Source organism: Amphibalanus amphitrite, unplaced genomic scaffold, assembly GCF_019059575.1.
Source record: "Amphibalanus amphitrite isolate SeventyFive unplaced genomic scaffold, NRLGWU_Aamphi_draft 000019F_arrow, whole genome shotgun sequence".
In the NCBI taxonomy this organism is placed as follows: Eukaryota; Metazoa; Arthropoda; class Thecostraca; order Balanomorpha; family Balanidae; genus Amphibalanus; species Amphibalanus amphitrite.
The window spans coordinates 116,178-140,096 of NW_024881515.1; the positions used below are offsets into that span (position 1 = coordinate 116,178).

At 48.9% G+C, this 23,919-nt stretch overlaps 1 protein-coding gene across 1 annotated transcript in view; it reads left to right on the forward strand.

The window, feature by feature from the left end:
• The first annotated feature begins 4,073 nt into the window (after positions 1 to 4,073).
• Positions 4,074 to 23,919, forward strand: part of LOC122389079 (U1 small nuclear ribonucleoprotein 70 kDa-like) — a 33,100-nt gene continuing 13,254 nt past the window's right edge. Inside the window, exons 1-3 of the mRNA XM_043380765.1 lie at positions 4,074 to 4,653; positions 8,119 to 8,236; positions 8,973 to 9,037. Of these exons, the coding sequence (XP_043236700.1) occupies positions 4,510 to 4,653; positions 8,119 to 8,236; positions 8,973 to 9,037 (327 nt within the window). The 5' untranslated portion in view covers positions 4,074 to 4,509. The remainder of the gene's footprint in view (positions 4,654 to 8,118; positions 8,237 to 8,972; positions 9,038 to 23,919) is intronic.

Below are 23,919 nucleotides of genomic sequence, written 5' to 3' on the forward strand. Positions count from 1 at the left end.
GGCAGGGGTGGAGATCTGTCAAAATGTCAGGGGGGGGGGGGTCCAGGCCGCTGGCCGGGCAGATGGAGGCGGGCTGGATGCAGTACCATTGACTTACATAGCAGTAATTCGTTTTCAGGGGGGGGTCCTGACCCCCCCCCCGACCCCCGAGATCTCCAACTCTGGTATAGGGCGCAATTAGATTCTAATTGCGCCATCCCCCTGGCGCAATTTACATCAGTTGTTGGCAAATGCGCCCTTTTGCATGTTTCTGAAAAAAGCAGCTGTCAGAATGAATTGATCGGTAGGCTCTTAAATCGTAGCCAATGAGTTCCTCTTTGAAATGGTTACCAGTGCATGCTTATATCTCCAGCGGTTTTCTTACAGTTAGCGTTTTTCCTAAAGGTGGCGCAATTCACCCTCCTTCCCTTACAGCGGCGTATTTAGAAAATCGCGAAGGGGGGGGGGCAAGGGTTTGGAGGGCGCCACCTCACCCAAGGAGGGCGCCATACGGTCGCGAGATAAAAAATCACTCAACGGGGGGGGGGGGGTTGGGAGGCGTTTTTTACCATGCCACCAGTTTTTTTTTTTGCGTAACCTCGTATAGGTCGTGCTGCATTGATTTTGCATCGTGTGTATTCTTTATACCTACTCCAGGTCACAAAAGGTCAAGTGGTCTTGAAATGCTGCGCCGAAGGCGCGCGAAATTTTTGAAAACAACCTTTTCCTCCGCTTTTTAGGCACGCCTTTTATACGATCACTGTTCAAAGCTCCTCTCGCTCTTTTACCAAATTTGAAGGTATAAAAAATACCTAAGGTTTGGTCGGGCCGCTGCCACACAAACTGTATAGAAAGCTTGGCTCATGGGTGTCGATGTATAAAAGTTTATTGGCGGTGGCATATCTACGCACCAGATCACCGTATCGGATTGATACCGGAGCGCGAGATGCGTAAACATCATCCAAATTACCTCAGACCAGCCTTCATAGCCTTCTCACAGGTGCATACAGTGTACCCACATAACCAGTTTCAATCACCGAAACTTCAGATGCCTGCTGTTGCGGCCGAACCTGTTGACAATACTTAATCGTAATACATATAGATGCCATGATGCACGTAAAGTAGGATCAATCCGTTAAGACCAAAGACGTGTTTTATGCATCGAAGAGCGTAGATAGTTTTGGTAGGTATAGGTACTTCATTCATTGTGCTGAATGCACGTTCATTTGCGGCAGTTTTCACAGGCAAGACATCAACTATGTGCAATAGAACGACTAAGTTGAAGAACATGCCAAAGGAGTAAATAAATGATAGGAGGGCAGCGATCAACGGATGTTGCCAATAGGTAGAAGGGCTGCGATCCACAGGAGGGCGCTAATAGGTAGAAGAGCCCCGATCAACATCCCGAGTTTCGACAGTAGGGCACCGATAGGTAGGAAGTTGGCGAGCAGCAGGAGGGCGCCAATGGATAGAAGGGCAGCGATCAACAGGAGGGCACCAATAGGTAGGAGGGCCCCGATCAACAATCAACAGGAGGGCGCCACCAGGTAAGAGGGTGGCGAGGAACAGGAGAGCACCAATAGGAGGGTGGCGATCAACAAGAGGTCGCCAATAGGTGGGAGGGCGGTCATCAACTGCAAGTCGCCAATGAGCGGAAGGGTGACGATTAAAATGGGGGTGGCAATGGTGAGGAGGGCGCCTTTGCTCAAGAGGATGACACGAACAGGACGGCGTCTGTGCGGAGGGCGCTAGTCAACAGGAAGGTGCCAGTAGATAGGAGGGCGGTGATCAACAGGAGGGTGCCAGTGGTTAGGAGGGCGGCGATCAACACGAGGGCGCCAATAGGAGAAGGGCCCCGATTAGCATTCAACAGGAAGGACTAGGGAACCAATAGGTAGGAGGGCGGCACTGAACAAGAGGGTGCCAAAAGGGAGAAAGGCGGCCTTCAAAATTTCACATGAGGGCGCAATAGGTAGAAGAGCGCCAATAATTATGAGGACGCCGATCAGCAGAAGGGCGGCAATGTGTAGCAGGGTGGCGACCTACAGGAGGGCGCCTTCGGGTGAGAGGGCGCTTATTTACAGGACAGCGGCTTACATAGGCGACCACCGTTACGCTTAGAGAGCTACAGCCTACAAATGTGGTTGGAGGGCGCCCGAGGGAGCCCTCCAACCGTATTTGGAGGGCGTATTTGGAATGGGCGTCCTCCGAGGGCGCCCTCCATCCGTATTTTCCCTGTAAACACATTCGCGATTGGAGGGCGCCCTCCAGTCGCGATTGTATTTCGATTCGATTATATCACAATTGCATTTGCGATTGGAGGGCGCCTTCGGCGCCCAAGGGGGGGGCCATGGCCCAGTGGCCCCCCCCCCCTGCCTACGCCCCTGTTCCCTTACCTACCTACAGTGGCACCCATAGAGCTTGGCGTGAGCAATGACGGGACGGACGGTTCAAATTAAAGGGACCCTCCCACCTTCAAAAAAGTTAATGAATTGGCATGAAAGTGATGTCGCTCGGTTCAGAAAGAGCAAAAACGAATATCTACAAAATTTCATCGTAAAATATTCACCGGTTTTCACGATATTAGACTTTTACTTTTGTTTACTTTTTGGGATCTCCGCTGTTCCTATAGCGACTTTCTTTGAAAGTGTGGCATTTGTTGCGCGCAAAGCAGCATATACCACCGCGTGCTACAAAACGTTATCTAATTATCAGTGAATTTTTAAATTACCTAATTATCAGTGAATTTTTATCATTTAAAAATCGTTAGATATCTGCGCTGACGTCACACATTCAGAGGGGTATTCCTATGCATTAGCCCCTCTGAATCAAAATGCTGCAATTTTGAAATTCAATATTTCCGATTTAAGGCATTTCTCGATGTTGTGAGTGCCGAAACCGGTAATTGTGAGCCAGGGACCCCATTTTGGCTATCTCAACTCAAATCTAATGTTAAGGTGGGAGCAAGGTGGGAGGGTCCCTTTAAAGGAAAAGGGCCACCTTCGTGAAATATGAAGATATCGTTGTTTTTCATTTTGACATTATTATTTTTCATTTTCTTTTTAAAACTGGTGCCAGAAGTGCACAATTCGCTAAAAAGTATTTAAAACTATTTAACATATTGGTAGGTACTATGTTGATACTCTCTACGGCACCTACTGTATGATGGCATAGCGATGACGTCACACTCAAGCCAATCAGCGTTCAGAAGACAGACTCGTCGGATTGTGTCAGATAAGCTGATTGGTTAAAGCTGAGCTGGTTGGAGCTGATTGGTAAAAAACCAAAGCCTCGCCGCGGGTGGCTGTATTGTCGGATAAGAACGCATTCCTGGGATAAGGACGCATTCCTGGCGTATTTTCTTTTAAAATTGCCGATAACTACGAATGGAGGCCGAAATCGGCCGTAAGGAGGTAGACAGATAGGTTTTCGGACACGGGCTACAAGATGGCTATCTCAGTTTCAATCCCCATGTTAAAGGTGGCCCTTTTCCTTTAAGGAGGTCGCTAATAAGGCACCTTACCCTATAGGAATCTTCACGGTGACTGGAATCTTGGGTCTTGGCAGAAACCGAAAACAAGTTCACAACTCTGAACGTTTTTCGGTTCCGACTCGTCGGTTTTTGCGGATTTTCGTTGATCGTTCCACGGGACGCCAGAGTCCAGACTGGCCTTGTACAAGGCCAGTCTGTGCCTTGCGCAATGCATTCGCTATGAGGCGAACTTTAGTACGCGAACCGAAATCCCACAGAAACCGAAAAAAACGTCGGAATTTATGCTAGTGACATGTAGCTTAGGCTCACTGAAATCTTTCCAGCAGCTTCTGAGCATGCGTTCGTTTGCAGTTGTTTAAGGGCTTTTTGAATGGATTTGGTCCATTTTAAGTTTTTGATAAAAAGACCATAAAAAGGGGCTTTATTTGATACAAAGCTGATGTGCTGTACATCTGATGACATGGCGCATTGAATCGTGAAAAAGCGATAAAAAACAATCAAGCGATTTCGGAGCATGAGCTCGTCTGTATATCTTGTCTGCTACTTAAACGTCATCACATGCTCTCCTGTCCGTCTGTGGTGTTCTCAATAACAGCACAAGCGACAAGCAGCAACCGCTTTCAGCAAAACAGCCAATCAGGTTAAACTAATCTGGTACATTTCTTAGCGTTGCTAGGCAACTAGCATCTGCTACCAATCGGAATTGGCGTAAGTTCATCTGTTGAACAACGCTTTCTGGTTTTGGCGGCCATCTTCCTTGGTGAATGTAATGGAGAGGTGTTGTTGCGGCGACGAAGCGGTGGAAAAATTTATTTGATGATTTTGTTTGGTGCTTCCAAGGCTACATAAGACTAAAATCTTGTATCGTTAAATAACCACAACCAGGAAAAGAAACAATTTAATCCTTTTTGGTAAATATTGAGTAATGCTGTGATAATTCAGAGAAGGTCCATCCTGATCCCCCAGTGAATTTCATTTAAAGAAGAGGAAGAGATCTGGTCTGTTGAAGATAAAGATATATACACCAAGTTAAAGTCATGACTCAGTTCCTTCCTCCAAATCTTCTGGCACTGTTTGCCCCAAGGGATCCTATCCAGTACCTACCTCCTGTAGACAAGCTTCCCCATGAAAAGAAGACTACAGGATATTCTGGGCTTGGTGGCTTCTTAAATGAATTTGAGGTAAGTCATTAAGATTGATACTGTAATGGCTGTGGGCTTCAACAGTTGTTCCAACTGCTGCAATGCATGGTTAGCATGATGAGATCTCGTCGGAGTGAAGACACTCACTGGTTTACCTTGGTATGGTGCAAAATGGCATGGAGAGATGCAAGAGCCAACTTGGCTGGGCACCACTCAGAACTGCTGTGTGAGCGTGTCATCTAGGAACATGAAGTAAAGGGGTCACACTCTATGGTGCCCACTGCCCAGCCGTCACTATGGTGTTGGCCAGGGAATAATTGACTGATTTCAGTTTTCATGTCAAAAGTGTAAATATTATACTTTGTAGTAAAACTGTAGAATTTTCCACTAGTGTGAGCATTCAACCAGTGCCACAGGCAGGGACGTAGCCAAGGGGGGCCACCGCAGTGTCCCAAAATTGCATTCTGGCTTGGGTGTTGGAGGGGAAAATTTCTCAGCAAAAAGGGGGATGTGAGTGGAAAATTGCTGGTCAGACAAGGCCCAAAAAGAGTGATAAAAGGATAGGTCCCATAAATTGTTATACGAGTGTGGTAAAATGTACGATGCAAAATGGCCATCCTCACAATGCTTTTCTCGGTAGGTAAAGCTGAGAGTAGAAAATTGTTCTGAAAAGTTGGAGGTGAGAGTGGAAAATGACTTTCAGCTGGATGTCATTTCGCACCCAAATAAACAAATTTGACGCTGGGCCACCGGGGCCATGCCCCGCACCCCTGATGGCGGAAAGAAGAATTAAATTAAGTGAAAAATAGAAGTAAATAAAAATAGCTGCACCACACCCCCAAAAAATAGTGGGCCAAATCTGAGGTGTTTTCCTTTTTGGAGGGGGTTTGATACTAGGCAATGACCTATGGCCCCTCCCTGAGCAAAATCCTAGCTTCCTGCCTGGCTTCAGGTTCTAGAGTTTTCACACCAACAAATATAGAGGTACCTTAGGGGCAGGGTTTGGCTTGAACCTTCCCTCAGCCATTACACTTGGAGAATGGTAAATGTAGGGTGGGCTTACACCTTGACCTTCTCCATGCACACCAAGGCTCAGGGGTATATGTGTAGAATGTAGATCAAGTATCGTTGCTAAGTTAGTGGGTTGTAGGTTGTAGTTTTGTAGGTTGTAACTTGTAGGTTGGTGGTTCAAAGTTGTTAAGTAGGTAATGTTAGGTCAGATTGGATTATGCTTTTTGTCTTCACCATACTTCATCTACACATTTACTGGTTCAAGTTGGTGTGGTATATGTGAAGATGAAGTCCAAGTGGTAGGTTGTGGCCTGTAGGCTGGTAGTTTGTTGGGATGTAGGTTGTAGTAGGTTGGTAGGTTGTTTAGTAGGCTAGTAGGTAAGGTTAAGTCAGGTTAGATTATGTTTTTTATTTACTTGGACTTCATCTTCACATTTTACTGGTTACATTGATTGTAGAACCAAGGTTCAAGTTTATAAATGTTATGTTTATTTTAGGACTTGAATATGGGACCATTGGTAGTTTGCATGCACACAGAGGCACTATCCTTCATTAATAAATGATTTTTTTTATTGATTGTGGGTTGTACAGGGTGATCGAAAAAAAATGTCACCCCTAACTTAAAATCTACATAACTCGCGACTGGTAGGTCGGATGACTTCACGCCAGGCAGCATCGGAAAGAGCAGGCAATTTCTTTTCAATTGAATGTATTCATGATTGTTTTCTAATCCAAATCATGTCCCCATGGGCTCAAAAACCAGTCAGTGTCCGGCTTTCACGTGAAACGAAATTCACCGAACGGGATCGGACACCGCTGAACGAGAACAATGAGTATCGTAACTCAACATAACACACACCTTACACATTACACATGGAGTGTATGTTGTTCACTGCAGACTGTTTCTCAGCTGACCTTAGACTTGTTTCTCAGCTGACCTTAGGCAAGGAAGACCTTATCAGATCTTCCTTGCAAATATGCGGCCTCATTATTCACAAATTCGCCGGTAACTAGCGAATTATTGCGACAACCTGCACTACCGGATTATCAATTTTATGCAGCGGTAACATGGAACAGTTAAGAAAAATGCTCACGTGAGCTGTCACGTGAGCTGTCAGATCAAAAACTCTGTCAAAAGTACAAATTTGCACAACCAAACTTTTGAACACGCCAATTTGCGTCCTTAACATACTTTGTTAATAGCTACATCTTCGTTTGCGGCATAAACCATGCATATTTACATCCATTCGAAAGGAAATTGTATGCTCTTTCCAATGCTGCCTGGCGCAAAGTCGTACGACCAACCAATCGCGAGTTATATGGCTTTAAAATTAGGGGTGACACTTTTTTTCGATCACCCTGTAACCTGTAGGTTCATAGGCTGTAGGTTAGGTAAGGTAAGGTTACCTAAGTTGGGTTGGCTGTTGGTTTGTGTTATTTTAGATTAGATATGAATTGTATTTCTTATTTTGTAGTCATTCTCATTACTTTTATCTTATTTGCATGGGTGTCATTTTCTATAGGCTTGGTAGGGCCCAAGCCCTACCAATAATTTCATAGTTTTGGCATTAACCCTATGGCGGTGCATGGTAAGAATGACTTTGCTATCCTGAAATTAAGCATTTGAGTCCTACCAATAAATTTTGAAAAAGTGATGCCCGTGCTTATTTGGTAACATTATATGCATGCGATCTTCATAGTACTGCCATATTCAAGCATCAGAATAAACATAACCTTGCAGGTACTTTGGTACCATTGAGAAAGTTTAAGCTGGTGGAGAAGTACCAATACAAAGAATAAGCTCTGCTAAAAATAAGATCTTGTGACAAGTGGAAACCAAATTTGGCACCTACCCAATTTGATGGTCCCGAATTAGTTGTTGACCTTACAGGTCAGTTCAATTGCCAAAATCTCAGGGAAATTGGGAGCTACTTAAAATTTGGTGCTTCAGGGATGTTGGATCCTGATTCCAGATTTCAGACCAGCTAGTTTTGTTTGATGATGATGTATGTGTGCGTTTTGGGTGGGTCAGCTCAGGTCAGCTTCCATGTTGATCTGTCCCACCAGTTGTTCCTGGTTAGGACCTTTTTATCACCAGGGATACATACCTCTGCTACATGTAACATCACAAAGGCTCTAGCAGTAGTTACCTGATGCTCTGAGTGTTAAATTAAATGTCAGCTTCAAGAACTACCCATATGAGTTGTAAAACAAAGTCAACTGAGGGCAAGCTGGCTGGTGGTCTCCCTATGATGCTAAGTATCATTGCGCTTTTACTGAGAATGGTAACTTTAACTTGAAACACTGTGCAAGGTGTACAAATTACAGTTACAGGCGTGCATTCCTGCTTGACAGGTTTTCACTTCCATCGAATTGGGCGCACTTCGAGCATGTTTGTGTGTCATGCTTTGCAGTCTGGTGTCAGTTTTGCTGTCCGTGTTATGATTGCTTTGAGGTCAGTATTTACCAACATGCACCCCCGTGTGCCGCCAGGATCCAGATGACACCCCTCCTCCGACGCGGGTGGAGACCAGAGATGAGCGGCGTGACCGCAAACGGCGCGAGAAGCAGGAACAGGTGGCCTACCGGCTGGAGCAGGACATCGCCCTCTGTGAGTCTGACTCCTGAGTCCTGACCCTGACTCATTGGGGCAGGCATCGCTTCTGTGAATCGGGCCCCTAAGTCACTAACCCTGACTCCTTGGGGCGTGTATCGCCCTCTGCGAGTCGGGAGCACTGCTGACCCGCCCCGGACCCAGATCCGTAACCCTCCAGCACAGACCGCCGGGTCCTTACCGTCTGGATGGGTCGGGATGGGTCGGGGGGGGGGGGTGATTTTGTCAGTGGTTTTGCTTCACCGAGAATCTATTTATCTAGATTGTTTCAAGATTTTGTGTTCACACTTAACAAGGAAGCTGTTGTTAATGATATTTCAACGTTTTGAACTGTTTGCTTGTCTTTTGGCTTTGGAGAGTAATTTTAGGACAAAAGTACCTACATGCGTAAATGTTTGTACGCCAAAGTACGTAACAAAGTAAGCGGACGAAAGTTCATATCGCTGAAGAATACCAATTTATATCTCCTATCCTGACTAAACCAAACCGAATGCTTTTGTTCCTGCATATTATGTATGTACAGGTGCTATTGCCATACGAACATATACGATTCCTACGAACTTTTGTCCGCAACCTTTGAAGAATGCAGGATGATGCAATATATGGTCATGGCAAATGTGGTCACTAATTCTCGATTTAGCTAGTGCCTGAATTAACGTCAGCATTGGTCAAGTTAAAACTATGAAACGTTGACAATGTCTTCTGGTTTTTCATGTGTTTCATGCTTTTTCAGGGGACCCGACCAGTTTGCCAAATGGCACCATGGACCCATTCAAAACTTTGTTCGTGGCTCGCATTGTAAGTATTTCATTGATGGAAAATCTACATGATTCTGCCTGAACCGGCCTTCATACGCCAGTGGTGAAAAACAAAGGATAAAATAAACTACATGTATGTAAAAGATAACAAATTGGCAAACAAAACAAAAGACACTAAATCAACGATGAGCATCAGCCATAGCTGTCCGTAGTGGCTCTGGTTCTTTGGTACTTTGGCACGTACTTAGGTACTGGTACGGTACGTTTTGACCTGTGGGGCAAAATGTGGCCGCTGTCACACAAACTGGCGCACTCTCCCGACCCACAGCCAATCGATTTCTAGTCATATAACACATTTGCCCTATTTAAATTGCGAATCCAACGAGCTCACAGGGTACACGCATCAATAATATATGGCAAAACATGAAACACATTAGAAAAATAAATAACATACGTTTCTCCCTCGTGGGCTGATCAGTTCAACGGAAATAAGGAAAACGCGAGGGAACGTAAACAATTGTGAAACGGAAGTGAGAGTGAGCGAAAATGACGTCACAAGATCGGCTCGACGCAACCAAATTAAAAACACGCCGTACCGGCGGCCACACGCCTCCTTTAAATCACTCACTCTGCAGTGATTTACCCATCACCCACACGATACACTTTCCAATCACAGAGCGCTCTCGGCACCATCGCTGCTTCCTCGCCAGCGGTAAACGTCAGTCTAGCGCCCGGCTGGCGCTCGAAGGGCGCCACTCACTCGAACCGCGCCTCCTCATCTACAGCTGTGAACGCCAGTAGTCCAGCGCCTGGTTGATGGCTCAGAGAGCCGCTCGAAACGCGCCTCCTCGTCCACAGCGTTGAACGTCATCCACCGTCCGTTTAGCCACGCGGGCCGCCCAGGCCGCCCGTGATCGCACCATCCCTTCGCCGCCGAGCACTCACGACGTCCGCTCGGCGCTCGGTCGGCGCTCACTGGACGCTAACCGCACTGCTCGCGGCTGCACCTCCCCGTTGCCGCCGCGAACCTCCATCTGAAGTCCGGTCGTCCATGTTGCCGCGGCCCGCGGCCGCGCCTCCCCGTCGCCGCCGGAAAACTCACTTTTCCGTTCGGCGAGCGGGCGGCTGGCTGTGCTCGCCGTTCGCCGCCGTCTGTCGTACGAGCATCACCAGCTGGTGTACGGGCCTCTCCAGTTCTCTCCCGCCGGACACGATCCGAACCTTCCTGACCAGTCCGTCTCTGCTGGGGAGCGACTGCAGAACCCTCGCCAGGGGCCAGCTGCTACGCGGCGAGTCGGGTTCAGCCATGAGGACGACATCGCCAGGTTCCACCCCGCGCTGCTCTCTCGTCCAGCGCCGGCGTTCTTGTAGCGTCGGCAGTACCTCTGCCATCCATCTGCTCCAGAAGAGGTTAGTTAAATACTGAACCCTGCGCCATCGCTGGCGGCAGTACACATCTACAGGTAAGAATCTACCGGGGGGCGGGAGTACCCTTTTCGTCTTTTGTGTTAGTATCTGGTTTGGGGTCAGAGGTTCTACTACATCTACTTGGGTCATCTCTGGGAAAGGAATAGGACGGCTGTTGATTACCGCCTCCACTTCCACCATCACTGTCCGCAGCACTTCGTCGTCCATCTGCTCGGCGTGGGTTTTCAACACAGCGTCCAACGCTGCTCGAGCGGAGCGGATCATACGTTCCCAGATGCCGCCCATGTGGCTAGCACAGGGAGCATTCATCTGGAAGTCGACCCAGTCACAGTTGTTCTTCAGCAGTTCTCGCTGAATCTCTCCCGCGTCCATTTCGTCCAAAGCGGCTTCCATAGCTGCTTTCCCTCCGACAAAGTTCGTTCCTCTGTCACAGCGTAGAGTCCTTACAGGGCCTCGTCGTCCAACAAACCTTCTGAAAGCGTTCAGAAACGAATCTGTGGAGAGAGAGTTCACCGTCTCGATGTGTACCGCTCTTGAAGCGAGGCAGGTGAACATGACTCCCCACCTCTTCAGTTCACTGCGCCGTTCCTTCACATAGAACGGACCGAAGAGGTCCACGCCGCTGTAAGTGAATGGCTCAGACGGCGCTAGACGCTCCTCAGGCAGGTCGGACATCTTCTGTCCCTGAAAGGTGCCGCGGATTCTCTTACACATCACACAGTGCAGAATGTGACGGGACACGGCGCCTCTGACGCCAACGATCCAGAATCCTGCTGAGCGGATTTCGGCGATCGTCATTCCACGTCCGGGGTGATGAGCTCTCTTGTGGCAGTGGTCAATGACGAGGCGGGTAACGTGACCTGCTCGTGGGAGTACCATCGGGTGTAGCTGACTCGCCGGCAGGTCCGCTCTCCTGATTCTGCCGCCGACGCAGATCACTCCATTTTCATTGACGTAGGGGTCCAATCTGTGCAGCTTGCTTGTTTTCTTGATGGCCTTTGTAGCTGTTTCACCCTGCTCTGACGCCGTCATCTTCGAACTCAGCGTCCTCAGCTCCTCTGTAAACGTTTCTTCCTGCACAGCTCGCACTATCACAGTTTCGGCTTCTTCGAGTTCTGTCACAGTCAACGGGCGGTCAGGTGACGAACGCCGCCCCAGGAGTGCGTCCTTGTATCTGAGGCAGAGTGCGACTGCTCTCTTGGCTCGGTGCCAGTCTGAAAAGCGTTCAAGCCTTTCCGTCAAACTTGCAAAGCGAACCGTCTCTGACGTGGTCGTCTGAAGTGTCACGGCAGTCTGAGCCGCGCGTCTCACCTCAGGATCTTTCTGGTCCAGAGTCGTGTCAAGATCTCGTCCCGGCAGCGGGTCGGTGCTTCTGAGAAACGGAGGTCCATTCCACCACAGATCACTGCTCTCCAACTCTGCAGCACTCGCGCCCCTGGAGGCCAGATCAGCTGGGTTCAACTTTGTCTCCACGTGCAGCCACTGGTCCTTTTCGGTGTGCTCCCTGATCTGCTGCACTCGGTTCCCTACAAAGACATGGAACCTTCTGGCGTCGTTAGAGATGTAGCCGAGGACCACTCGGCTGTCTGTCCAGAAGTACTCTGCCAGGTCCTCGATGTCCAGCTCTTCTCGGAGAAAGCAGCTCACCTGGACCGAGGTCAGGGCAGCAGTGAGCTCGAGTCTGGGCACCGTCACGGGTTTCGAGGGAGTGACTCGGGCCTTGCTCATCACGAGTCTGCAGCAGACCCGATCCTGCTCATCAATGAGACGCAGGTAGCTGCACTGCCCATAGCCGTGCGTACAGGCGTCTGAGAAGTGATGTAACTCTGTCCGCTTCACGAGGCCGAAGTCGCTCGTCCTGTAGCACCTTGGGATGCGCAGTGACGACAGTGCCTCGAGCTGAGAAGTCCAGTCGCCCCAGCGCGTCAGGATATCATCTGGAACGGGATCGTCCCAACCGAAACCGTCGCGGCAGAGCTCCTTCACGATCTGCTTACCCCTGAGGATGAAAAGCGAGACAAAGCCTAGGGGATCGAACACTGAGCTTACTGTGGACAAGATCCCCCTTCTCGTCGATGGCTTCTTGCAGGGTTGTACACTGAACTGCAGAACATCTGTCTCGGTGTCCCACTCGACACCCAGAGCTCGCTGGACTGGCAGACACACCGTGCCAACATCGAGACTCTGCAGCTCTGAGCAGCGGCTCTCGGGTGACACCGACTCCAGCACCTTCACGCTGTTGGAGAGCAGCTTGTGGAGGGTGAACCCGCCACGGGTACACATTTTCCGAGTTGAGTCGATCAGGTCGATGGCTTCGTCTTCACTGTCAACAGAGGTCAGACCATCATCAATGTAAAAATTCTTTCTCACAAACTCGGCTGCTTCTTTTCCTTCTGCGTCTTCGTACATGTCAGCAGTCTTCCTGAGCGCGAACATGGCGCACGCGGGTGATGACCTTGCTCCAAACAGGTGGGTAGTCATTCGGTACTCCTGTGGTGCCTGTTTCAGATCTCCGTTCTCCCACCACATGAACCTCAGAAAGTCCCGATCTCTTGTGTCTACTCCCACCTGGTTGAACATGCCTTGTATGTCGCATGTCACGGCTACCTGGTTCTTTCGAAACCGACAGAGTATGCCGGTTAGACTGTTAGTCATGTCTGGTCCCTGGAGAAGATGGTTGTTCAGGACCTGCCCACCGAATTCCGCGCTGCAGTCAAATACGACGCGAATTTTACCGGGTTTCTTGGGGTGGTACACCCCGTGGTGCGGCAGGTACCAGACCCTTCCATTGTCCAGCCGCAGCTGACCTTCTGGGACCTTCTCTGCATGTCCGTTGGCCACGGTAGCCTCCATGAAGGTCGTGTAGTCACGTCTGAAGGCTTCGTTCCGGACCAACTTCGATTTGAGTCCTTTCAGGCGCTGCATGGCAACGGCCTTGTTGTTGGGCAGTCTCACATCTTCTTTCAGGGGGAGAGGCATCTCGAAATGCCCATCTTCCCTCTGACGAGTTCCTTCCGTCATCTTCTTGAGAAACAATCTGTCCTCCACAGACTGCGGTTTCTCCATCTTGGTATTGTGAAGAGTGCCCCCAGGGGGTCCGGAAGCGGTGGGGAGTATGTTTTCAAAAAAAAAAATGTTTAATAAAATTTCTTTCATCGGGGGTGTTTTTCTTTCCGAGATGGTTGCCGACCTGCGCCGTGCTCTGGAACAACCTCAGGTGAGTGTTTTCGACTGGTAGATCCTCAAATGGTTGATTAACGAGTTGATTTTCTTGCTGTTTGACTTCTCTCTTGTTCAAACGCAATTGCACACCCATTTTCAATTGATGATCGGTCCGTTGGTTTCAAGCTGACCGATTCCTTTCCGCCACCGTTCCTTGCGCCTGGGGCTCGTCACAAACAATATTTATAATGAGGCTGGCTTGTCGCTTGTCAACATATAGTCTTCACTGCCTAGGATGGTATCTGTCTCATAAGGAATTTAGGACACGGAAGTCTCCCCAAAGTATATAATTTTGATGCCTCCCTTGAGGACATAACCTGAAGCCACCATCTAATACCTGATAGCTGCCCACCATTTTCTCTCCCTTTCTTATGCCTATCATCCCAAAGATAATCGAGTCCATCCCCATTTAATGTCGCCCTCAATGCTGAGATTAGATCTCCCGCTGGTCCTTACACTATATGACGCATACCTCAATCTCCCTCAGACTCACTCTCTTTGTCATACCTCTCTCATCCCACTACAATAAATTTGATCCCGCGTCGACCTCTCAGTCCCTCCCAGCAATTGTTCTAACTCCCTCCAGCGGTACATATCAGGGACAATAAACGCAATTTGTTCAATAGACTCCGTGGTTAGTGTAAGTTTCATCTAAGCTTACTCTTACCTCCCAACGACTTATCGCGCCCTATTCCAACATTGGAATCGTGTGTGCTCTTCCTAGCACCTCTTGGGCTCCCTGGCCCAATATCCTTGAACACCTACATCACCTGACCCTGATTACTTGTCTAAAGGTGCAACGCAGGTAGCGATTACATTATTAGCGTTCGTCGATGGATGTGATTGGTTCAATCAATCTCTGCCGGCCCACTCTCTTCGAACACCTACATCATTTGACCCCGATTACTTGTCTAAAGATCGACGCGGGTAGCGTCAGTTATTAGCGTTCCTCAGTGGCTTATGATTGGTCCGTCAACCTCTGCCGCTCACGGCACATCTCTGTTTCCCTACTAAAACCCCGCGGCCGGACGTTGGTTACTGACCCTTGCAGCCCTTCTGTGAGAGACCGTCTTACGCGTTTTCACCTAACGAACCGGTGGACACAATCCTGCTGCCCGGCGACCGCAGTCTCACTGGGCTCATAGACAGGTACCTATTCCGTACTCTCATGCAGTCATGGCACCCGCAAGTGGCGCCTTTGAATCATTGACCGGTGTGACTCGAAGACTCCATGACTGAATCTATCCTACAATTTTATCCGACGCCGTGGAATCCTGTCCTGCAGATGTGTGTTCAAGCGCGTTAGCGTCATGAGTGATACATGCTGCGATCCTTTCCGACGGTGGACTTACCTCACCTCATCCTGGCGGAATTACCCCTTCGCCTCAATCTATCACCTTCGTATTTTGTCACTCACCTTCGGCGGAGTGCTCCCTCGTCCTGTCTCTCTGATTCACCTCTCAGCTTGGGCGTCTTATGGCGTTCTTTGTTCTGATATCTGCCTAACATATTTACTTACTTACTCCGTAACGTGAGACAGTCCAATCCTAGAAGACTTAGACGTATCAGCAGAGTCAAAAACACATGAAAGTGTTGCAACATACCTCCTCTTCGGCTAGCATCCATCCTTAGATCTTTCCTCCTTTTGTAATTCCGGTTTCAATAGCTATCGACCACTTCAGGGTCACTCCTTCTGTATCTCCTTACCTGTCTGACCCGTAGAATCCCTTCAGTCCATGTGCGCACCGCTGCGCGGTACGAATCAATTGTTACCCGCGACCCGAACAAAAAAAATCATTGGATAGAGAAATCTGCGCCGCCAAATACTCAGACCATCTACTACTCCTTTCGTCTACACGATATTTACGCCTATCAGCCGAAACGTCTCTACCGTAGCTTACTATATTCACTCAGTGACGTCATATTTCTAGGAGATTGCCAGTTTCATACTTGTTGATCGGTAGTGACGTCATAAGATCCTGTCGCCTGCGGGTTAGTACATCCTGACCTCTCATCGTTCAACCTTGGAGACGCTAACTTTGATCGGAATTTCAACTCGACTATTCTGAGTGTTGCCTGTGATTTAATGAAGTAATTCTCAGTAGTGCCCAATCATTTGTGATCATGAATATTTTTATGTGGATTGTTGTCTGGCGTCCCTCGCCACGTTGTCGCAAATTTCTCTGGGGACGTAAGTATTTGCATCAAGGGAATTCTAAGGTAGTGCGCCGGATTAGTCTCAATTTGGCATTTCAATTTAAAAACAATCCAACTCATGTGATTTCATGTTATCTTACTGAACCGATTTATGAGAGTCAATTTTATAATGCAGGTTTTATTGACATACTCGACTAGATGATTTATTTAACTTGCAATTCAGTTGCAATTGACAATCAACTTGTGGTGTTCTAATTTAAGGAAGCTCGGTTTACCGATTGCTATGTTGTTGAAGGTATACAAATTTTGGCAAATGTGATATCCAATTATTCGAGTGGGAACATCAGCAATGAGAAATGGTTATATCAAATCAAGCGGGGACTGTGTCCACTTCCAGTCTTGAGGACAGGTTAAACTTTCTGACAATTTTATGCTATGCAACTGGAATTGCGCGGTCGGTTGGCAGGCCGAGTTCACCACAACAAGCTATGCTTAGTGCGAGCTCTGATTTCTCAACTCTGCCCATTCACCCATTCAGACTAAATTAAAAAAAAGGCAAGAGCAGTAACTTTAACAAGCTAATGGGAACCGTCCAATGGAGAATGGTGCTAATTTCAAACTAAATTGATGGCTCGGCAAAGACTGGTGTAATCAATAGTACGCTCATTGCCATTTCTCCAGTGTTAATGGTAATTTGATTTATTTACCTAGTGGGTACTTTTGCTGGCAAACCTGCTATTATAATTTCAGTCAAGGTAGCTGTCCAGGATAGAGGACAATCCGATAGACAGCCCTCCATTGTATCTGTTCCACCACCTGACAGAGTTTGTCATGTTCAATGATGCCTTATAAATTGTCAATTCCAGGATGTTAAGTGAAACCGCACTGGTTTGAAACTGTTGTGCTAGCATCCAAGGCCAGATATGAGATCAGTTGTGACCTGAGGGGTCAATGGTCATTGACATTGAAATTCCATGTTCAATAGATCATGTCAATAGAAAGAGATCAACTAACGGATGTTACTGGGAATAATATGACTTGAATTGTTGCATGTTACTGATTTATCATCTGAATTCATTAATTTCAGCGTATCCCTCCAAAACCTTGTAAGTACAGTTGTCAGTAGCTTTCACACCATGCATGACATGAGATTGAATGTCATCCTAGCTTGGGGTGGCAATGATCTTTGACCTTCTGTTGTACATGTTTGTTAGGGAATGACACTAGAAATGTGACTGGGGTGGGTGTAATTCCCTCACAAGTCCCTGGTGCTGCTCAATTGAATCTAACGCCATCTGACCCAGTCATGGTCACTTTCTGTCTTTCAATTTCTAAGTTTTAGTGATGCGCGCTCAATCATAACACAATTAGTCTCCCCATTCCTGTTTTAGCCTATAACTGTCTGCTAATCTGATGTTAACATGATTCGCGATGTAGAGTTTGGTTTCGACTGACAAAGGTAACCAGTTTCTCCCAGAATTAGACCGTAGAGTTGTTCACCAAGATTTACTAAAATTTGATCATATGTGACTGCCGTCTATTTCTCCCCTTTTTGCCACCTGCAAATTTGTCCGTCTTTTCTACTGAGGTCATCGTGGGTCAATCGTTGAAAGAAGGGTTCGTCCAGCTGTCTTAACAGATAATTTCTTTCTCTCAGCAGGTCCATATTGGTGCATTGTTCACGGTTCCGCTGAGCTGAGGGCTTGCTGGGCCAGCGCTCTCCAATCTGATGGGGACCGGAATTGCATTCGTGAGATTCAACTGTCCTTGCCGTTTGCCTCATCTGGGTTAAATTAGCATGACAGTCACTTTTGCCTGCTGGTTAAATGAGTTATCACGCCTTACTTGAAAGGTTTCGACAAATTGAACGTATTCCAATGCAATGATCACTAAATGTTATTTAGATCATTTGAGAATGTGCCCTGTGGTCAAAAGCCATCTTTGTTTGATTCCTTCTTGTTGGATCTACCCGTTAGCCAATATTCTACGTTAGACCAAGATTTAGTCATCATAAAAAAACGCTGGCGTCAGCCTCTCTCTCTCTCTCTCTCTCTCTCTCTCTCTCTCTCTCTCTCTCTCTCTCTCTCTCTCTCTCTCTCCCTCTCTCTCCCTCTCTCTCTCTCTCTCTCTCCCTCTATCACTCACTCTCTCACTCTCTCTCTCTCTCTCTCTCTCTCTCTCTCTCTCTCTCTCTCTCTCTCTCTCTCTCAAGTACATACTCACTCACGCCCCCATTCACTCATCCACTCCCGCGCGTGCCTACTCATTCACTCATCCTCTATCCCCGTCTGACCGTCTCCTACGCACATTCCACGCGTGAGATGGTCATGTCGCGTCCACTCGCGGCAGAATGAATAAGCAGAGTTTGGCGTGCCTCGGTCATAGGTGGCGCCACCATTTCCTTTCGGCCTCCTGGGCGGTCGGGCTGCACCGAAAGAGTTGGGTCTTGTGGGTGGCGCTAGGGGCGCTGTCGTCGGTGCGTCTTTATTCTACATGAAGGACATGAGCTGCGGTAATTTCTCGCTTCCCTCCGTAACCAACTCTAGATGTGTACAAGCAGGGTGACATTTTGACATAGTCACATCACATTGAACGGTAACTCGCTTGATGTTTATGATCAATTGTCTCAAATGATGCATCAATTTAACAACCGTGACATTTCCACATTAAACTTTGATATACCTCGAAGGGGGAGCTGGCATCAACATCAGTTAGGTGCTGATGATGCTAGGAGAGAAAGGGGGATTGACTGACAGGTTACGAACAGCGATAAATTTATAACGATTGAAATGGTGATTCAGATTTGTATTCGGTTATGTGAACGCGAATCACGAAACGACTCAATGCTGACTTAATAACAACCCGGAAGGCAATTCAGACTTGTTCTGGCGCTGAGCTGCCGAAGGGGCAGAATAATGTTTAACGTTTACGATGTTGTACTCTCCCTATCCAATTGCAACTGAACACATTACGACTTCTGGGCCGCCTTCATGACAAACCGTATCCGAATGATGAGTATATCCCATGAATGTGACAATCCTACGATGACCGTCGATTTATCTCGAATAGCACTTGTAAGGATTGAGAATCAATTGACAAACTTGGAATTAACACTAGATTGATAATGAATTGATACGCTGGCCTACCGAGTTCAAACTGATTAGATTATGAAACAACTTATGCTGACCTACTAGCTTCGAAAAAAAATGTATCTGTAAGGGTCGCGTCGTGAGGGATGATCATTGCATTTCCGTTGATTGGTGATCAGACGGCCGTGGCGTAGTCTCATTCAACTCCGGTGAGTCTGTGGTGCTAGGCCGGCGTGAGGCCGTGTGATCGACGATGACGACTCAATGATAATTACGTTAGCGGTCTCTGTGAATCTGAATCAGCAACATATCTGGAGTAACCCTCCCTTTCTTTTCCCAGACAGATTGTTAAATTTTCACGCTATATTTACAAACGGGCGATACAGTAATGCTCAAGCTCAAGCCATAACCGGTGCATTGCGATCGATATAGTCAACTCGCCATTCTCGATACAAACTTAGCCTTAAACCTAATCCTAACGCCCTAACCGCAAAAAGATTATTTACAAAACATCGCCAATTGAACTGTCATGACGTCATCTGACGTAGTTTGACGCGTCAGTGGTGACCAGCGCCCTAAAAATGACACCACCTGACCTGTTCCACTCCCCTCTCATACATTTGAATCCCACACCTCACTGCGGCCGGACCGCGCGCGCGATGACCGACAGATAGCGCTACCCCAATACCAATGTAATGGTGAGCCATTAGCCTACACTGACCATTACTGACCCGCCCCGGCTGTCCCTCTAACCCCTCTGTCTATCCCATAGACAAGGCCGGACCAGTCAGGCCCATTAGCCCCTTCCCGCCTTTACAAACAGACGCACCACTGCCGCGCTGCTCGGTCGGGAGCGGAATGTAGCGACCATCTGCCCTCCCTTACAAACAGGTCGTACCGCGGCCTGCCCGGCCGGGACGCAATATGGAGCGCGCGAGACCATCCTACCGCCCTCCCCTACACGGTGTTAACCCATTACCCTCCTAATGGTGGCTCAAGTTAGACCTCAGGGAGTGGCATTTGTAATCCAGATCAGAGACATCCGATGGGTAAATGGGAGGTGAATTGTCCATGACGGGGAGGCAGTCTTGATGAGGCGGACAGATGAGATGACTCACTTGACAGTTTGATGATGGTTGACACGTCGAATCTCCGTCGCGGCAGCAGAGTCCCTCCGCTCCGGCAGGGGTGGGGTCGGCCAGCCTCAGACTGAGACGTGCCGGCCGACCCGCCGTCCAGATGAGCTCTCCTCCCCCGTAGTCTGTCACCCGTGGTCTGATACCGTGCTCTGTTCCCCTCTCTTCTTCTGCGGTCCGATTTTATTCCTTTCGTTATCCGGTTCCGGCGGGGGTCGATTTCTGTGACCGGGACAGTTAATCGGTCCTTTCCTGGCATGACCTCCGGCGGCAGCCCTGACCGGGGCTGAAAATTGGCGACATCCCGTCTCGCATCCGGAGTCGAGACCGTCGCCCTCCTCCTCCATTCCGCCGGAACGTGACGTCATCCTCACTAGCACGGCTCATCCGTCTCAGCTGTCTCCTGCCGGATGACGTTTTCACACTCGATTTTCGCCGGATGTCGGTCCCTGTCTGCGCCGGACGCGGCGCCGCGTTAGCCTGACCTCAACCCTTCGCTCCGGTTTCCGTTCGAAAATTCGGCAGGAAGTGCGGTGCCAGGGTGTCGGGAGGCTGGTCCAGCACCGGCAGCAGGTGGTTCCGACTGCGCGCGTTTGTCGGCGGCAGCTGCGCCGGCCCGGATGGGTGTGTTGGAACTCCACCCTTCGGCGAGCCTTTGATCTTCGCTTAATGGTGACCGGCCGACGGGTCGGGGGATCGTATGGTCGACTCCCTCCCCACGCCGGCTCAGCGCCGCGGCAGGCAGTGCGATCGTCCTTACGTATAGAGTGTGAGAGATGTCCTTTTTGACGTACGGAGAAAAAAAATGTCACAGCTTCCAGCTGTTACAGTATCTCTGAAGTCTTGCTCGAACAGCTGAGCCACTTGCATAGGCGTCATCTCTCGGGCAGCAGTTCTGAAAGCGAAGTGACACAGCCTTCGCTCGCCACTACCAGCGTCCACGTACTGGCAGGCAGTCATGCTTGTCCTGGAGTCAGACACTGGGCCGACAATGCCCCATCCCAGAGCACTTCTCACGGCCCAGGGGTCATCATCCTCTCCAGTGACAACATCTCTTGGCTTCACTGCCTTGGGGCAGTTTGCCCCGATGAGCAGTCCGATCTCTGCAGTTGGGTAGTGGAGAGGCAACTTGTCAGCAATGGACTGAAGATGTGGCCACATCCTAGCTGTCTTCCGTCTCGGGATGCAGGACCTGTCTGCCGGTATCGCCTCTCTTGAGAAGCACTGTGGGAGTTCGACAGTGCAGTCACCTTGTGTCGACTCCATCACCAGATCCTGGACAGCTGAGCTTGACACCACAGATGGTCCACTCACGGTCTTCAGCTCCAACGAAACCTGCTGACCTTTGGCACCCAGTGCTGCGCAGGTTGAGTCTGATACAAAACACGCATCGGACTGGGGGTCCAGGACTGCATAGACCAGGACCTTCATGTCAGGATTAGACTTGTGGTGGACATACACAGGAATGATCATGGAATGGATGCAGCCTGGACGCCCGTCTCCAGCCTCAGACGCCACACGAAGAGATGTGGCTTCCACTCTGGGCTGACCTGCTTCGCATCCAGCTTGTCTCCTTGTTCCTTGCTGCTTGTCCTGTCCGACTGAGGTTGGAGCGGTGAAGGTCTCATCATGTAGAGCGGTTGGATGCCTTCTTCCGCAGGTCTCACAGTTCTGCTTCTTCTGACAGGATCGCCAGATGTGACCCCGCTTCAGGCATCCTCGGCACAGACCATGCCTCATGACAGCTGCTTGTCGCTCCTTCAGCTTCATCCTGAGGAACACCTTGCACTTGTCAACTGGATGAGGGACAGGTACGGTTTCAGCAGAAGCATCCTCAGCACACACAACACAGCCATGGGTAGCAGAGCGAGGGGCGCCGTCTCTTGAAGCTGCAGTCACACCGGTTTGGAGAGCTCTGGCCACCCTCCTGTCTCCACGTCCACCCTCCTTCTCATCTCGTGTGACAGGATCTTGGATAGGTCCACAGGCAACTCTGGCTTCCTTGGACAGGAATCTCACAAACTCCCAGAACCGAGGAAACCCTGCCGTCTCACCTTCAGCTGGCTCGTAGAGCCTCTGGTCTACATACCTTCTCCAGCGGTCAACAAGAGGCTTTGGTAGCTTCTTCAGCATGATGCTGTTCTCGTGCTGGTCATCCAGCACTCGCAGGTGGCCAGCTGCACTTGACGCAGCTTGGCACTGCTCCAGGAAGTCAGCAAACTCCCTTAGCCCCTTTCCATCTCCGCTTCTTATGGCAGGCCAGCTACGGATTCTGTTCTTGAGTGTTGATGCCTTCACAAACTCATTTCCATACCTGTCCATGAGCTTGGTCTTCGCCTGCTGGTAGGCATTTTCACTGCGAAGTTGAAGATATCCCATGATTGCATGCTTGGCTTCTCCTGCGGTATACTTGCCAAGGTAGTGAAGGCGTTCAATCGGTGAGCTGGTTCTGTGCTCGATGTAAGTCTCAAAGCCCTTGAGCCAGAGGTCAAACTTACCAACGTCACCATGGAAAACATCTGGCTCCAGTGAAGGAAGATGATTCTGCCTCACTTCCTCCCTCAGGAGGTTCACGAGATCTTCAACCACACCTGTGTTCTGGTTTGAAGCCACTCGGGATTGCTCAGTTTCTTGACTGGGTCGTACCACAGTCGCTTGTAGTTGTTGACCTTCCGCTTGCTCTGCTTCTTGGCCTCTTCTTACACCATCATTCAGTTCCATTTGGTGCATCACTTGTAGCCTTTCTGCAGCTGCATCCGGTTCAGGTTGACATCCTTCAGCACTGTTGGTGAGCTCTCTTTCAAACTTGTCAATCGCTCTTGTTCTTGCCTCACTCACAGCGAGTTCGGTCATCAGTTTGTCCTCTTCTTCTTCATACTGCATTTCTAGTTTTCTCTTGTTCAGTTCAAGTTTCTTCTTCATTAGGGCAGCTCTTGTTGCTAACTCGGCCTGTCTCGTCATTTCTTTCAGCCTTGCAGAGCTTGCAGTCGAGTCACCTGACTGACGGCTTACCCTGGTCGACAGAGCTGTTCTGGTGGTCGCAAACAGGTTGGACGCACTGTCTTGTGGTTCCACATCATCAGCTGCCTCTACTTGTTGAACATTACTCAGGAACTTGATCACTTTTGCTGAGACTGCATCATTTTCTTCAAGTTGCCTGGAGTGTCTGTCCGCATGGTAGACAACATCTTCTGGAGGTAGTAGCAGCCGCAACCCTTCATCAGCCGCCACCAGATCTTGGCAGAGCCCTTTCCATTTGTCGTACTCACTTCTGACTTGCTCGTGCCTTTCATTCCGTGATACTGCTGTGCACAACCTCTGACCTGATGCACGGACAGAACTCAGTGCACGCTTGTACAGCTTCTGCTTCACGCTGAGCTGGTACTGTGCACCCTTCTCTGTGGTCCTCCGAGCCCTGGCTCCGTCAGACGACTCATCTTGACTGTTCTGACCATCCATCATCAGGTAGGTAGGTAGGTATCACAGCCAAGACAGGATTGAAGACCATGTGCTAACTACAGGCAAGTACGGAGTGGGTCAACAGGAATCAGCTGGTCAATCATTGGTCAGTACTCGAGTTAGTCAAGGGCAGCACCATCAGTGGGCAAATACGAGTCAGTGGGTAAGTACATGGTTAATTGACTTTGCCAAACACTACTCATGGCAACAAAATCAATACAATTCATTTACTCTACATCCCACTTGGGATACGTCAAAACTGAACCGGCCTTCATACGCCAGTGGTGAAAAACAAAGGATAAAATAAACTACATGTATGTAAAAGATAACAAATTGGCAAACAAAACAAAAGACACTAAATCAACGATGAGCATCAGCCATAGCTGTCCGTAGTGGCTCTGGTTCTTTGGTACTTTGGCACGTACTTAGGT